This window comes from Nicotiana attenuata, unplaced genomic scaffold (genome assembly GCF_001879085.1).
Source record: "Nicotiana attenuata strain UT unplaced genomic scaffold, NIATTr2, whole genome shotgun sequence".
NCBI classification, from domain to species: Eukaryota; Viridiplantae; Streptophyta; class Magnoliopsida; order Solanales; family Solanaceae; genus Nicotiana; species Nicotiana attenuata.
The window spans coordinates 11,862-28,312 of NW_017676357.1; the positions used below are offsets into that span (position 1 = coordinate 11,862).

The window sequence follows — 16,451 nt, forward strand, 5'->3', positions numbered from 1 at the left end:
TAATGATAGAAGAAAATTAGTTGGGGTTCGACAAGTAAATTCTAACACAGCAGTACATGCCTAACTAGACGCCACGACCAAAGAGATAAGAAAGTTAACCTTAGCCATGGTCCAGAGCCAACCATCACCAGTTTGTAATTTATGTGGAATAGGTCATCCAATGCATGAGTGTCAGGACTTAGCTACAAATGAAGTAGTAGATGTTGTGGGAAGCTTTGACAGAGGCAACTACTAGAGTGGTAATAATTTTAACTCTGTGGGATAGAGGCACCCAGGATTTTCTTGGAGTTCACCAAGTGGTTGCCTAAACTCATGGCAGCAAAATAACTCTAGACCTTAGGGACAAGGAGCTCCGGGCTTTCAAAATTAGTAGAGGCAGCAATATCAACCTCCACAGTCTAATCAATCTAGCATGGAAGATCTAATGAAGGCCTTTATTTTTAATACAAATAAGAGGCTTGAAACCCATAGCTCAGCTGTACGAACATGGTGAAGCTATCAAAGAACTGAGCATGACTTTTCGAAACCTGGAAAGACAGGTTGTGCAATTAGCTACTCTATTGTCTGAGAGAGTTCCAGGAACGCTCCCTGCTGATACTGAAAAAAATCCAAAAGATACAATAAATGCAGTGTCTTTGAGGAGTGGGCACAAATTGGAAGATCCCATAGAAAAGCAAAAGGATAAGCCAATTGAAAGACAGATGGAGATTGTGGAAGGGCAGAAAAATGATAACATGTAAGAAGGTGAAGTGATCGTAAATGATGGTCCGAAAAAGGATGGGAAGACTATAGCTCAGAAAAAAGAAGAAAGATAATTATGAAACAAATAATGAGACTGAAAAGAGCAAATACATGCCTACTCTACTTTTTCCACAAAAGCAGAGAAGAGAGAAGCTGGACAAACAATTCGGGTGCTTTTTAGAAGTACTCAAGCAGGTGAAAGGGAATATACCTTTCCTAGAGGTACTTTCACATATGCCAGATTATGCTAAATTCATGAAGGAGATACTGTTTAAGAAGCGGAAAGTGGAAGAGACAACGGCTGTCAAGCTAACAGAGCATTGTAGTGCCATTTTGCAAAATAAGCTCCCTCAAAAGTATGGAGAACTAGGGAGTTTTACTATACCTTGCTATTTAGGAACTACTAAATTTCAACAAAAATCTTTGTGCGATTCTGGTGCTTCTATTAATCTTATGCCTTTGTCTATTTTCATAAAATTAGAGGTAGAGATTGGAGAAATCAGGTCGATACCTGTGTCCTTGCAACTGGCGGATCAGACCACAATTATACTAGAAAGAATAGTGGAAGATGTGCTAGTTTGGGTGGACAAATTTGTGTTCCCTGTGGACTTCATTGTGGTGAACATGGAGGAGAATAGGGAGGTCCCTCTGATTTTAGGAAGATCATTTTTGGCCACGGGCAGAGCAATTCTGGGTATTCAGGAAAGGCTGATTTTCAAGATGGAAGGAGAAAGGGGGGCCCTAAAGGAGAAACTTAGAGAGAGTAAAACCGATAAGTGTGGATTGTACCGAAAGAATGCGGAAAGGAAGCTCTCAGCACGGATGTGCGCACTGGGTCGGGCGTGCAAAGGTGATCACGACTTCAATACAGACCCCGACTAGATAAATCATGGAAGTTTCCTTTACCTCTTGCTTTTTATTTATGTGTCATAGGGACATGCTATAATTTAAAGTGTGGGGTGGGGAATGTATATATGTATATGTGTTTCTGTAATAGTATTGTTTCTTAGATTTAATTTTTTTTTTGACTTTTCCCGGCTGTCTTTTTGAGGGAGTAAAGTCGAAGATTTTTTTTGTTTTCCTTAGGTAGTATAATAATTTTTCCTTTGTTTTTCTTTGTGCCGCAGTTCTTTCCCAAGGGGTTTTGTTGAACTGGGTGTAGTTAGTTTTTCTTTTAATAGGAGTAGTGAAGTCTTGTGCTATGATATTAAATGGAGATGACTTTCCTTGACTTTGTTGTGCACTGAGAACACTGAGTGCCTTAGTTGTGACGCCTAGGCTCAGTTCTCGACTCTTAAACAAGTACCTTAATTTTGTGATTGTAACTTTCCTTAACTGTTTTGACTAAAGAGTTGGGATAGATCCGATACTGAGTGAGTTATGTGCCATTGTGTGTGTGAGGTTTTGTGATATTCTGTACATGTCAGTTGATGTCTAGAAATTGACCCGTGTATTTGCAAAGCGGAATAGTAGTCTTGTTCAAACTAGGAAGTGATATAGGGATTTCTTTAGTGAGCCAGTTGTATGTGTTTACCCACCTAATGTGATGTATCTTAGTTAGCCCATTTGAGCCTGCATTCCTATTTCATTGGTAACCAGACTACAAGCTTGACCCTTTGTTTGAGTGGACTATCTGTTTGAAACGTCTCCCTCTCTTGAGGCTTAATTTTGGGATGAGCTTGTAAAAGCTAAGTGAGGTATGGTCGTGTTTTTGAGTGGAACTATAGAAAAAGGAGAAAGGTGCACTTTTTGAAAAATTGTGAGAGCCACTTGTAGAGAATTGAAAAATAAAAAAGAATTTGAGTAAAAAGGAAGAAAAAAATCAGAACTTAGAAAAGAAAAAAAATATTCCATGCTAGTGGTAGTCCTCATATTGTTTGTGAGCCTGATGCTACTATGTATGATGGGTGGGGTTCGGTTCAACACAAGTGTGGGGTGTAAATTATTAATGTGTATGTATTAAAGTGTCCAGGGAGGTGTAGTCACTATATCCATATGTATCCTACCGGTCCCGCAGCCTACATTACAACCAAATTAAGTCCTACTTGATCCATGACTGAATGAGCTCAATTAGTATAGTATTACATTACGGGCAAGCCTATGACACATCTTCTGCGGCACATGAATTTTATTTCTGAGAGTGAGTTAATTCTTTCTATCTTGAGTTCCTAACTGTTCTTGAATTTTATTGTGTGTGGAACTACTCTTTGTTGTTTGTGTGAGGCCACATGATTTGCGAAGGTGAGGTAAAGTCTTTGACCTCTGTGTTAGAGTAAGTGAGCAAGTTGTGAAAAATGCGTAGTACTTTTGAGTCGAGACTTGAGGCTAGGATGTTATGACATGGTGCTTAGTCTTTTTTAAATAGGCTTGGCATGATGAGTTAGAGAAGTTGTCTGATAAGAAGGTCGTCTCTATGTGAAGTACGGTTTGATTGCTCGAGGACAAGCAATAGTTCAAGTGTGGGGTATTGATGGTAGGGTAGAATCACGTGTTTTAGTCCTACTTTGCACTCTAATTACTGCATTTTACTTGTGTTTGAGCTTAAATGATAGTGTATTGCACTTATTATGTGTTTTATGCCTTGCAGGAAATGATTTCGAGTTAAAAAGATCTTCGGGAGCTAAATTGAACAAGTTGGAGCTTTGAAGTCTGAGTAAAAGCCCAAGGGATTAGATCGGGATAGCGTTTGGCGTCGAAAGCCAAGTCTGGATGTCAAAACACGAAGAAAACGAGTTACTCTAGAAAACCTTCACTGCCACGCCGTATGGAACGGCGCATGGGGCGGCGCGGCAGTGTATTTTGCTGCTGCCCGTCAAAACCTGCTCTCTGAACTTCCCCACTAGCACCTCGCATGGGGCGGCGCATGGCGCGATGCTCCTGTGCAATTTTCTCAGAGTATTTGTCCTATTTCGGCTAGAAAAAGATAATTTTTCCTGGGACCACTCCTACAGGGTATAAATACATCAAAAAGACGTTTTTGAACGGACTTTTGACCTTGGGAACTATTGCAGAGCATTAGAAGCTTCAAGACACAGGATTTCATCATCCTTCTATACAATTCAATACGCGAGTTTGGATTGTAACGTTGGATTAATATTTCTATGCTCTTAAACTTATTTGTGATGACTTTCTCCATATCAATCAGGTAGTTCACCTTAGGATTTGACATGATTTGGTGATTTGGTTGTTGTTTATGAATTTGATTAGTATTTAATTGCTTGAATTTGTTGGAGGAGCTTTAATATAGTTGTGATTTTTATTCTTTATAGTGTTTAATGAAAAGAGGAATATCTTATTGAATATCATTGCAACATATGACTTAGTTTATTTTGGTGATTCTTTGAAATAATCGAGAGAGCTTTTTGAGTTACTGTTTAAATTAAGATTGAGAAATATTCGTTAGAAGTTTCTCTTAGATCATTCCTACCTATAGATTCTTGCAAGTTTCACTGTGCTTCACATTAGTTTATTTAAAAGATTTAGACTTAGTCGAGAGAGGAGTCTTAATTGGAAGCATAAGCTAGTCACCTGTTGAATTCGTGAGAATCGATAGAACCTCACGAGTGAAATATAACTGTATCATATCCAGACTAACAACCTTGCACCTATCATGTCAAAACCCTAATTTCTCACATTGAAAAGAAATCGACTTTGTTAATCTCTAGTTTGCTGCAGTCAATTGTCCATTGCTTTACTTAGTAGTTAATCCTAGTTCGTAATCATTTCAAATTAAGTTTTGATCATCCTGAATAACAGTTAAACTAGGAATTACTAGAGCATTATTTAAATCCAATCCCTGTGGAGACGATATTATACTATACTATCTTCGATTTGCGAGCGTCAATTTCGTAATGTATGCTCATCAGACATCGACACTTACTAATGGTCAAATAAATAGGGTACAGGAATTGTAGGCATGCATGAAATACAACAAGATCAATAGGGCAAGGAACAATAGGTAACAAAATTCGTTAGCAAAATGTCATCAGTTTAAAATCCTTAGGCGCCACATGCTATCTCATCACTATAAGGACTGTCAATTTAATATCCGCTCTCAAGTCATAGAAGAATATCATGAAATTTCCAAATTCTATCAAGAGGGTAATCTCGTGGGTATACTCTTAACGATTTTTACGGACAACTTATGTTGTGGTCGTTCGGCCTGATTCATATATATATATATATATATATATATNTATATATATATATATCCGTGATGTTCGGCCCGATCCACAGGAATAGGGAAACTCTTCGGATTTACAAATTACGTATTTACCATTTCAAGGTAAGCCTATAAAAGAATATAAATTCCCATCAATGACTAGCAGCCCGCCAAATCAATGAGGCTCGTTTTAACATAATCTTTAACCAAATTCTTATTTATTAATTCAGGCAATTTAAACTAGCAAATTAAGTTCAAACAGTGCAAATAATGGCATAATGAAGGCCTACGTCTACCCGGATATAACATGAATCTAGCTACGTACGGAATCTCATCATCTCATGCGTAAGTATCCCCCACAACTAGTAGCACATAACAATAAATACCTACAGAGTGGTTTCCCTCTCAAAAAGTTAGACAGGAAACTTACCTCGCACCGAAGTTCCATAACCGACTTCAACACCTCAAATCAATGCTCATCGATCCAAAACTAGTCCAACAATCATGCAAACCAAAAAAATATACTCCAATGCTTATAATTAATAAATTTACAACAATTCTCGAAAAGACAATAAGTCAACCCTCGGGCCCGCGTGCTCGAATTTCAAAAATTCCTGAAGATAATCATTACCCATAACCACAAACTCAAGTATATAATTTGTCCCTAATTCCATATCCAGTTTCGTGGTAAAATTTCAAAAATACCAAATTCTAAATTTTCTACCAAAATACCACAATTTTCATAACTTTTCATGTTTAAATCAATATATAAACCATGTGTTTACTTGCGATAAGTGGGAATCACTTACCTCCAGTTAGATGATGAAAATGGCACTCCAAAGTCACCCCAAATCTGAACTCCATAGCTCAAAAATATGAATGAAATACTCAACCCTCGAATAAATAGGGTCTGCCCAACAATCATTGCGCCTGCGGTAACTTGATCGCATTTGCGATCCTGCAGGTGCGGTCTTAGGATTGCATCTGCGAACACCCTCCGCCTCAAGCACTTTCGCTTCTACGGACACAAATCCGCTTATGCGCATCTTCATTACAAGCCCCTTTTCCGCTTCTGTGGAAAACACCTCGCACATGCGGAAGGAGCACCTGCGCTTGAGCCTCCGCATCTCCGGAAGACCATGCCTCTTCACCATTTTCTTCTGCAATCCACTCCTCGCATCTACGAGCTCGCAGGTGCGGTAAATTCCTCGCACCAGCAATTCCAGCCAGCCTCAATCCTAACCGCTTCTGCGACCCCTGGGCCGCTATTACGGTCTCACACCTGCGGCCAAAACCTTGCAGATGCGATCAACCAGAAGCCTTAAGCTTAAGAAATTCTTTAAGTCCAAAACTCGATCCGATTCTAATCGGATTTGCACCCAAGGACCCCAGGACCTCCATCCAACCATTCCAACGCATCCTAAAACATGATATGAACTTAGTCGAAGCCTCAAATCACGTCAAGCGACATCAAAACTACGAATCGACGGTCAAAACCTTTCTTTCAACTTTCACACTTTCAAACTTCACCGAACACGTCCAAAGTACACTTAAACATCCCGGAATGATGCTAAACTTTACATGTAAGACAAAAATCTCAATACGAACCTAATACAAGGCTCGGACTCCCAAACAAACATCAACAACACCAAAGTCTACTTCAAGTCAAACTTAGAAATTTCTAAAACCTTCAAAATGCCAACTTCCTACAATACGCGCTGAAATACTCCCGGACCACCCCATACTCAACCCGAACATACACCCAGGTTAGAAATTATCATACAAAACTATTGGAACCTTCAAATCCCGATTCCGAGGTCATTTACTCAAGAGTCAAGCCTTGTTCAACTTTTCCAACTTAATGCTTCCAAATTGAGAAACTTTCATCCGAATCAATTTTGAAATTCTCGAAATTGAATTCCAACTACGTGTACAAGTCATAAAACATGAAGTGAAGCTACTCAAGGCCTCAAACCGCCGAACGACCCGCAAGAGCACAAAACGAATCGTTACATTCTCTCCCACTTAAATATATGTTCATCCTCGAACGTGCCAAGAACCATTTTGGAGTTTCCCAAAAGCACTGTTTAACACCTCGTGCACCTACCCATGCTACCACAAACCATGTGAGCACATTACTTGAGCCAGACTGACGACCCTCCTTTTTACCTTAGCCAACAAGCCTTAGAACCAACTTCTAACATTTGAAATTCTCTACAAGGACTGATTCTAACATTTGAACACCATATCAATCTCAACCCATCGTACCAAATTTGATCATGCACCCATACTGAAACCACACCATGTGCCGCATAATTCGTGTGCCCATAATAATATCCTCTAATTGTAGATGCTGCAAATTCACTAGCCTGATGTCCTTAGCATACCCCATAAGGCTTATGAGCTCTAATCCAAACCTCGTGATACTCGATTAAAGCGACAGGTAGAAGCTCATAACCACCTGCCAAATCAATAAATCACGGAGTCTCTCCGCTTGACAAGAACCATTACCTCATTCCGAACTGAATAGTGACATTTCTCTTTATTATACCTTACATAAATCTGACCATACTCATCTTAGGTCCAATAACCTCGTCTCACCCGGTACAAGTTGCTCGCGCAATAAGCCACCTCAAACACCATCTAAAATCTCATATGACGCCATCAAGGCGTTAACAAGTCACAACTCGAATATAACCAATTAAGGACAACGAACCTAGGTAACGAACTATCCAGCCATCGTAACGAATAAAATGGCCAAATAAATGCTATGAACCTACCTTAGAGAATGAGAAACAAGGCACACAAATAAATATAAGAAACCATACTCAACGTCTTACTATTGCGGCATCCAACCCGATCCACACATGACACCGTTGCGGCTTACCACCCTATCCACACATAACAATACATAAGGAAATATTCATCAAGCCATAATGATCATACCTACAAAATACCCGAATATCAACCACATGCACTCCATGTGCATAAATACAACCCTGGGGAGACGGATAGCGCCATGCGTTACATAACTCGAGCAAGACTAAGCTGCAACAAGCAACCTATATCTCAGGGACCATCTCGCTCATATAACACCGCAGACTACACCGTACCACAACACACGGGTGAATGGTGATCTCGCCCAAACTCACACCACAAATAGGTAGTGAGGCAGTCGAAGCAATAATAAACCCAACACGAGCCGGGATTGAATCCACAGGGAGTTAGAATTTGGATTAGGTATATAACTAGAGCTAATGTATGATGTGCCTTAGATTGGACTTCTACATATTCATTAGTTGTTTTCTATTTCTACTTTTAGCTAATGAGTGCAGATAATAACTAGGAGACAGTGTTTTTGGTTTTGAATGTTTTTCAAATGATAAAGGAATCTAGGGTCGTGACCTCCACCTAGGTGGCTACCTAACGGGTTGTAAACTATAGGGCAAGTTTGATTTATAGGGGGCGTGGTATAGCAAACACACGCAATTGCTCACTCTATACCTCTCAGTAATTTGAGTGATTTTGCCCGATTTGGCTTTCTCAAGCCTAAATGAGTATTTGCACAAATCAAGCTGTATATGCTCAAGTCGGATCAAAAAGGCATGAATCAATGTTTGCAACCATTAATTGGGGCTATCAATTTCTTGAATTCACCCGAATTCCTTGCTAGCCAAGTTTTCCTAAACCTAGTCTCTCTTTCTCAAGAAAATACTAGGTGAAAAAGGCATGAATCAATGTTTGCAACCATTAATTATAGAATTTAAACATAGACAAGGAAAGATATCACTAACCCAATTACGAACAAGTCCTAAAATAAATACCCATTAAATATCCACACTAGGGTTGAGACACAACCCTAACTAAATACTTAGCAACTCATGAAAAATGAAGAAATACAAGAAAAAATTAAGATAAAATGCATAATCATAGATTAAACAAAAGAAATCTAGTGTTAAGAAGTCAATCTCTTACAAAATTACTTAAAGAAGTAAAGAAAAATGTTCAGGTGCACCTCTATAAACTAAACTTGACCTAAAAATGACAAAAATTTGTATTTATACTAAGCTAAAAATATCTGACAAAAACGCCCCAACGGAGGTTGTGTGGCCGCATAATTCTGATGCGGACGGCAAAATGGGCTTCTGCAGCCGCACAATTCTAGTGCGGTCTGTAGTATTGGGAAATTGGGCCTGAAATCTTCAGGCTTCTGCGGTCCGCATAAAAGTGGGTGCGGCCGCACTCAGGATTATGCGACCGCACAAAAGTGATGCGGTCCGCACTCCAAAACTTTCCATCTCTCCGAATCTCAACTCTGTGGTCCGCATAAAAATGGATGCGGCCGTAACTGACCTCCTACGGCCGCACAATTTCAGTGCGGTCCGCACTCCCTGAGCTAGCCAAAACATAGTCTATGAATCTCCTTCTACGGCCACATGCTGTCCGCACTGCTATCTCATTTGCCCTGTTTGGTTCTTGTTCACTTTAGACTCATTTATGAGTTTATTTTGACTTCTTTGGCTCTTTTCCCAATATTCTTGCAAGTAAGCACATTTTGTTAGTTTCCGGGAATACCTTTGAGCATTTTTGAGCTAAAATGCAAGTAAAAAAGAGCAAATAAGCGGTCAGAATCCCCACTTATCAACTCCCCCAATCTTAAGCTTTTGCTTGTCCTCAAGCAAATAAGGCAATTCCTACCTCACCTAGAAAAAAGGGATATTTTAGCTGGCCTAAGGTGAATCAGACACACATCAATTGAGACCAACAATTACCCACAACACATATGATTATCAACAACGCACTGATTTGACTTTTTGAGTACAATAGTTCTAGTGTGACACTAAACCATCAAGAGTTGACTCTATTCATCAAGAAAGCTCGCTCTTTCACGTAGGTCATTGTGGATCCCAAACTCCTCCTCCTCTACTTTCCATTAGCAAATCTCAGTTTAGAATGTAACACTCGAAGCAAGGATTGTGAAAAGTTCGCTCATCTCTCTAAAAAGAACGTCACAAGTCTGGCTCTAATTACCATAAGCTTTCCCCCATGTAAATCACCACTAATGTAAGCTCACTCAACTTGAAATCATGTAGGGCTTTTGTGGGATGTAATGAAGGCTATTGGATTAAGGTAGGACTTGTTGGAAAAGTATGGTTTCATCTTTCCTAAGCACTCCATTTTCTCTTTTTGGCTCATACTTTCTCGACTCTTTGAGTCATATTCTTCTTCCCCGGGGGAACTAGAGGGACGTAATGTCACTATTTCTTAAACATCACATTCATTTTTCTCCTTTTCAACTTACTTGAGCTTTTCCTCCTCATTTTATTTTGTATTCCCTCCAACTCTTCACTTTATTCACTTTCTTTTTGGTATTTTTCTTTTTCTTCTTTCTTTCTTTTCTTTGCCTTCCCTTTTCTTCATTTCTTTCTCTTCTTTGTACCTTTCATCACTTTCAAACTCCTCTTCTCTCCCCCAAACTTATGTTTTTGCCAATTGTTTCTCAAGAATGCTAGGAAATATCGGGTGCCAAGAGAGGGTCATTACAAAATAGATAAAGGCTTCTAACGTGGTTATTGAAAGAAAAAGGGCTTCGGCTCAAAGGGGTTGACTAGGGATATCACATTGGTAGGCCATGGAAGATTTCAAATTTCAAATCGGATCAAGGAGAGCCTACGATCATTTCTCAAGCCAAGCTACACTTAGCATTTTGCCTAGACAAACATTCAGGGAAAGTTCTAGACCATTAGCACAGGTACTTGGACTTGCAACTAAACATCTCACTTATTACGCTTCTGGATTGCTAAAGAGAACAGAGTCGAGGGCCCACAACAACCCTAGATAAGATTGAGAATCACAAATGGCTCGATTTGAACCACTCGATGACTGCTTATGTCAACACAAGAGTCAAAAGAGTCACAACTAAAGCTATTTTTCTGCCAGCAATTTATTTTTAACCATACAATCATAGGTAAGTGTGTTGTACCAAGTGAACCATGCTTGAAACCCCTTTTATTCATTACTGCTATATATACTAAAACATAAAAGAAAATGGAATCAATCCCTTAAGAAGGTTGTCACGCCATCCATCGTTGGGAAGAGCCACCCGTTTCACACAAAATCCACCTTTGGAAAGAACCGTGGAATTAAGAAAAAAAAGGCTTATTGATCACTCAAAACGCAAAAAGAAGCTAGCAAATTAAAGAAGCTATGAAATAAACTACAGAGAGCGACATAAAGGAATATACAAACCGAAGTCAAATGAATATATACATAAGGGAGAAGAATATATACATAAGGGGAATGAATATTTACATCAAATGGAGAAAATATATACATACCAAATGAAAATAAAGATGAAATGAAAATAGTATCAAAGTTATTATAGCCCAAATGTCAAAATAATCAGAATAGACCACCCCCAAATGAAAAATAAGCATTGTCCCCAATTCTAAACAAAAATAAGAACAGGGAAAGGGTAGGGAGTAAAGAGAACTCCCTATGTGGTCTCAGTCTGCGTGAGATCCTCAGCAACCTCAGCCTCCAGTTGTATCTCATCATCACCAAGCTGAGGGTCAACTAGGTTGCTGAGCATCCGGATCATCTCCTCAGTTGTGTGGAAAGTGGCAACCGGCTCCTCATACTGGCCGGCTGCTGCATCTGGTGTTGTCTGTGCTGTTGGTGGGGTTGTTTCCATGAGCAGATCCAATGACAAATCCCCTGCAGATGCAATCTTCTCGACCTCCTTAGTCAAATTCTCCACGGACTTCTTCATCTTTTTGACCTGCTTGGTCAAGTTTGCAATGACCTTCCCATGTGTCTCTAGGGTATCTGTAATAGTTTTCTGGTTTTCCAGAATCTTCTTCAATGCTTCATCCACTGACGGAGGTACCTGTGGCTATGCTGGGGCTGGTGAGGCTGAGGACTGTGCTGCAACAGCACTGGAAATATCAGCCAGCTTTGTAGTAGCTGCCTACATCAAGTTGTTGAGACTCGCCAATGTCTGGGAGACTCGCAGCGCAGTCTGAGGATAGGTAGATGAAGCAGGCACTGGCAATTGTATTGAAACTCTGGCAGAGGCAAAAGGTTTAATAGATGAAGATGGTGGCATGGTTGCTGTCCCGGTGGAAGTACCGGCTGCTGTGGAAGGCTCGGCAGGTGAATCAGTACCCACTACCACTGGCTCCTCAGACTGGCCAGTAGAGGTAGTAGCTTTACCCTTGAACTTAGGGTTGTCAACTCCCTGAAGGTGGTACCAGGAGAAAGGCTTCTTGGCCTTCATATGTATCATAATGCTTGGACTCCACTCCTTGATCCTTGAAATACTCGATGAGGAAGTTTGGGTATGGATAGGATCTCTCACCCTTCTGGACAGCTAGAGTGATGTTGGTGGATATGATGGCACCAATATTTATTGGATAATTGAGGCCACCAGAACTGCACGGGGAATCGGGAGCATGTTTTCCTTGAGGCATGGGTCAATGCGGCTACACACAAAAGTTTGCCACCCTTTTGCTTCAAAGTTTAGGGTGGCCCGAAGAATTGGAACTCCAGCTGTGAGCCACGGAGGTATTGACCCTGGAATTGACAGAATCTCAGCCAACCACGGACGAGCTGCATCACCCATGGCTAGCTTTTCCAAATACTGCACCGCCTCAACTTCTTCAAACCCCACATACGTGTTCAGTGCACATGAGTCAAAACGGATCTTCAGATTCCGCACTTTGGTCACCTTAGTACCCTTTTTAATTTGAGCAACATTCGTGGAGAATTCCTTGACCAGGTACGCATTTGCATCCAAAACTTTGTTAGTGAACCAGCTCCAACCCTTCCACTCTTAGAATTTCCTAAGTACATTAGGGTTGTGTTTGTTCAGGTCTTTCACCAAAAATTATCGCTCAAGAGTGAGAGACCTTTGTGGCTACCATTCCCGGAACTTTGCAATGGCATTTGCACTGGCATTTGAACTTTGCAATGGCATTCCACTGCAGTGTCTCCCCCTGTCCCATCATCTGGGACATTATTATCAGCATCTACATTTATTGGAGCTGGGGGAGCATGTGAGGAGGAGGGTTCAAAATCTTGACTACCCTCTTCCGAACCCTCAGATGAACTGGCAGTTGATGAGGACTCATCTACCAAATAAAGTCTCCCAGGTAATTGTTGACTTTGTTGTGATTGGGCTTCCGGCTGTGCTTGCACGGAGTTACCCTCAGAAGCTTCCCCGGATGGGACATACTCACTATTCTCCGAAGTGTCAGGGGCAGGGGCTCTATGGGCTGTTGTTTTCTTGCTTATAACTTTTTGGAGTGCTAGAGACAGGTTGCTTTTGCCTTGACCTCGGCCTTGGGAGGGTCTGCCCTCCCTTGTGGCGTATCTGCTCTACCACGAGAACGAACCATTGTCTGCAGCACATAAGAACAAGAATCAGTCACAATTGAAGCTTATAATGCATACAGAGGCACAAAATGCAGGATGGAAATTTGCAGTAAAATTGTCTCAGAAGGGCAGTGCGGACCGACCAAAAATGAGTGCGGCCGCAGAGAACCCATTGCGGACCGCACAAAAATAAGTGTGGCCTCAAAGCCCCAGGATCAGACTACTGGGGTCTCTGAACTTCCATCACTGCGGAACGCATAAAAGTGAGTGCGGTCGTATAAGTCCATTATGGACCGCACAATTTTGAGTGCGGCCGCATAAGTCAAGCTCACTATTCTCAGAACTTAGAGGGCTGCGGACCACACAAAAGTGTGTGCGGCCGCATGACTTCTATTGGAGACCGCACAAAAATGTGTGGGGCCGCACAATTCAAAATTAACGGGCACTAACCTAAGGTTCATGCATTTTTGTTCTCTAATTAACATGGTTTAGAAATCTAACTTCATTAGCACATTACCTAGACCCCAATTATCATACAAAGCTACCCACGTGATTTCTAAGTAGAAACAACAAAACTCTGACATTTTTTAGCATGAAATTAACCCTAAACCTAAGAACAAAAGCAAATAAAAGATAAAGAATCTAATGAGGAATTGAACAAACCAACAATGAAGATGCAGGTGATGAAAAGAGGCAACAATTTGAGATCAAATGGAAATTTTACTGTACAAGCTTGTCTTTAGGTCTCATAGGATCGAAAAGTGTAAAAAGAAGAGAGAAGTTCTATCTATACTTTTACCCGTGGGACCAAGTCTTTTACATGAGTGCGGCTATATAATTTTGATGCGGACCGCACTCCTTTCCTGTCCTCTGAGAAGTCGCGCTGCAGACCGCACATAATTGAGTGTGGCCGCAGCATCAGTGCGGACCGCACAAAAATGTGTGTGGGCGCATTTCCTTAAGTGCTTTTGACAGACCAACTTCAGGGACTATGCATTTTGACACTTAGCCAAATTTTTCATACACAGACCCGACAATGCACAACCGTTCCCGCATACACTTCAAAATTGGTTAGCACAAAACCAAGACTATCTAAAAAGAAGGAAAATAAAAGAAAGAGAAGACATGGGTTGCCTCCCAAGAAGCGCCTGATTTAACGTCGCGGCACAACGCAGATTACCAATCACGAGAAATGGATAACTGCCACAACGTGGCCATCATCAACCTTGCCAAGATAATGTTGAACCCGGTGCCCATTGACTCTAAAAACCTCATCATTCTTATTTTTCAAATCTAGAGCACCAAAGGGGGTTACATTCACTACTTCAAAGGGCCCACTCCATTTTGATTTCAACTTGCCCGGAAACATCCTCAACCGGGAATTGAACAATAGCACCAAATCACCTTCTTTGAACTCCTTGCTGTGGATGTACTTGTCATGGAGGTACTTCATACTTGTGTAGGCATGATACCGGAATTCATCTAGCTCAATCAAATGTGCCACTCTTAGGTTAGCAACAACATCCCACTCAAGGTTCAACTTCTTCAAAGCCCATGGCCTTATGCTCAAGTTCTACCGGAAGATGACACGCCTTCCAAAACACCAATCGATATGGAGACATTCCAATCGGCGTCTTGTAGACCGTCCTATAAGCCCAAAGAGCATCATCTAGTTTTCTTGACCAATCAGTCCGGTTGGCATTCACAGTCTTCGACAAAATCTTCTTGATCTCCTAGTTGGAGACTTCAACATGTTCGCTTGCTTGAGGGTGGTAAGGGGTGGAGACTTTATGAGTGACACCATACTTGGTGAGTAAGGTATCAAAAGCCTGGTTGCAAAAATGCGAACCCCCATCACAAATAATGGCCCTCGGAGTACCAAACCTTGTAAAGATTCTTTTCTTCAAGAATGCCACCACACTCCTCGCTTCATTGTTGGGCAAAGCAACGGCTTCGACCCACTTGGAAACATAATCAACCGCGACTAGGTTGTAGGTGCTCCCACAAGAACTAACAAATGGACCCATGAAATGAATACCCCACGCGTCGAAGATGTCTATCTCCAAAATGGTGGTGAGAGGCATTTCATTCTTCTTTGAGATCCCACCGTCCCTTTGGAATTCATCACAAAGCTTGACAAGCTCACTAGCATCCTTGTAGAGGGTAGGCCAATAGAATCCACAAGTCATAACCTTTGTAGCCATTCTAGCCCCAACATGGTGACCACCATACGGTGAAGAGTGGCAAGCCTCAAGAATTCCCATTTGTTCTTCTTCCGGCACACATCGCCGGATCACACCATTGGTACATATTCGGAAAAGATACGGCTCATCCCAATAGTAATCCAAACAATACCGTTTAAGCTTCTTCCTTTGGTTTGAAGAGAACTTATTCGGCACAATGCCGCTCACAAGATGGTTGGCTAGATCGGCGAACCATGGCATCCTGATCATTGAAACGGCTAAGAGTTGCTTGTCGGGAAATGAATCATTGATCTTAACGCTGTCATGTGGCCTCCCCTCCTCCTCCAAACGGGACAAGTGGTCCGCCACTTGATTCTTACTACCCTTGCAGTCTTGAATCTCTAGATCAAATTCTTGCAAAAGAAGCACCACCGCATCAACCTTGCCTTAGAATCTTTCTTGCTCATCAAATACCGAAGCGTTTTTTGGTCAGTATGCACAATCACCTTATTACCCATCAAATACGGAAGGAACTTCTCCATGGCAAACACAATAGCAAGTAGCTCCTTTTTGGTCACTGTGTAGTTGACTTGGGCATCATTGCTAGCATAATCGACCAGATGGAAGATTTTGTTGATTCTTTGCCCCAACACCGCATCACACATGAGCTCAAAAGGCAAGCTCCAATCCGGTGCGCTGATAATAGGAGTAGTAGTCAACTTGAACATAAGCAACTCGAATGCCTTTATACAATATTCATTGAAATGGAACTTGGCATCCTTCTCCAAAAGTTTACACAAAGGGTTTACCACCTTGGAATAGTCCCTGATGAATCAGCGATAAAAACCCACATGAACAAGAAGCTCCTCACTCCCTTCACAGATGTGGGGGGAGGGAGTTTTGAGATCACCTCAATTTTAGCTTGGTCAACCTCAATACCATGTTTTGAAATTTTGTGGCCGAGGATAATGCCTTCCTCGACCATGAAG

At 41.2% G+C, this 16,451-nt stretch overlaps 1 protein-coding gene across 1 annotated transcript; it reads left to right on the forward strand.

Annotated features, from left to right (window-relative positions):
* The first annotated feature begins 852 nt into the window (after window positions 1-852).
* On the forward strand, window positions 853-1,623 carry LOC109220960. Its single transcript, XM_019385428.1, has one exon. It carries the CDS (start codon window positions 853-855, stop codon window positions 1,621-1,623), a length of 771 nt encoding a protein of 256 aa, XP_019240973.1.
* Window positions 1,624-16,451: the final 14,828 nt, after the last annotated feature.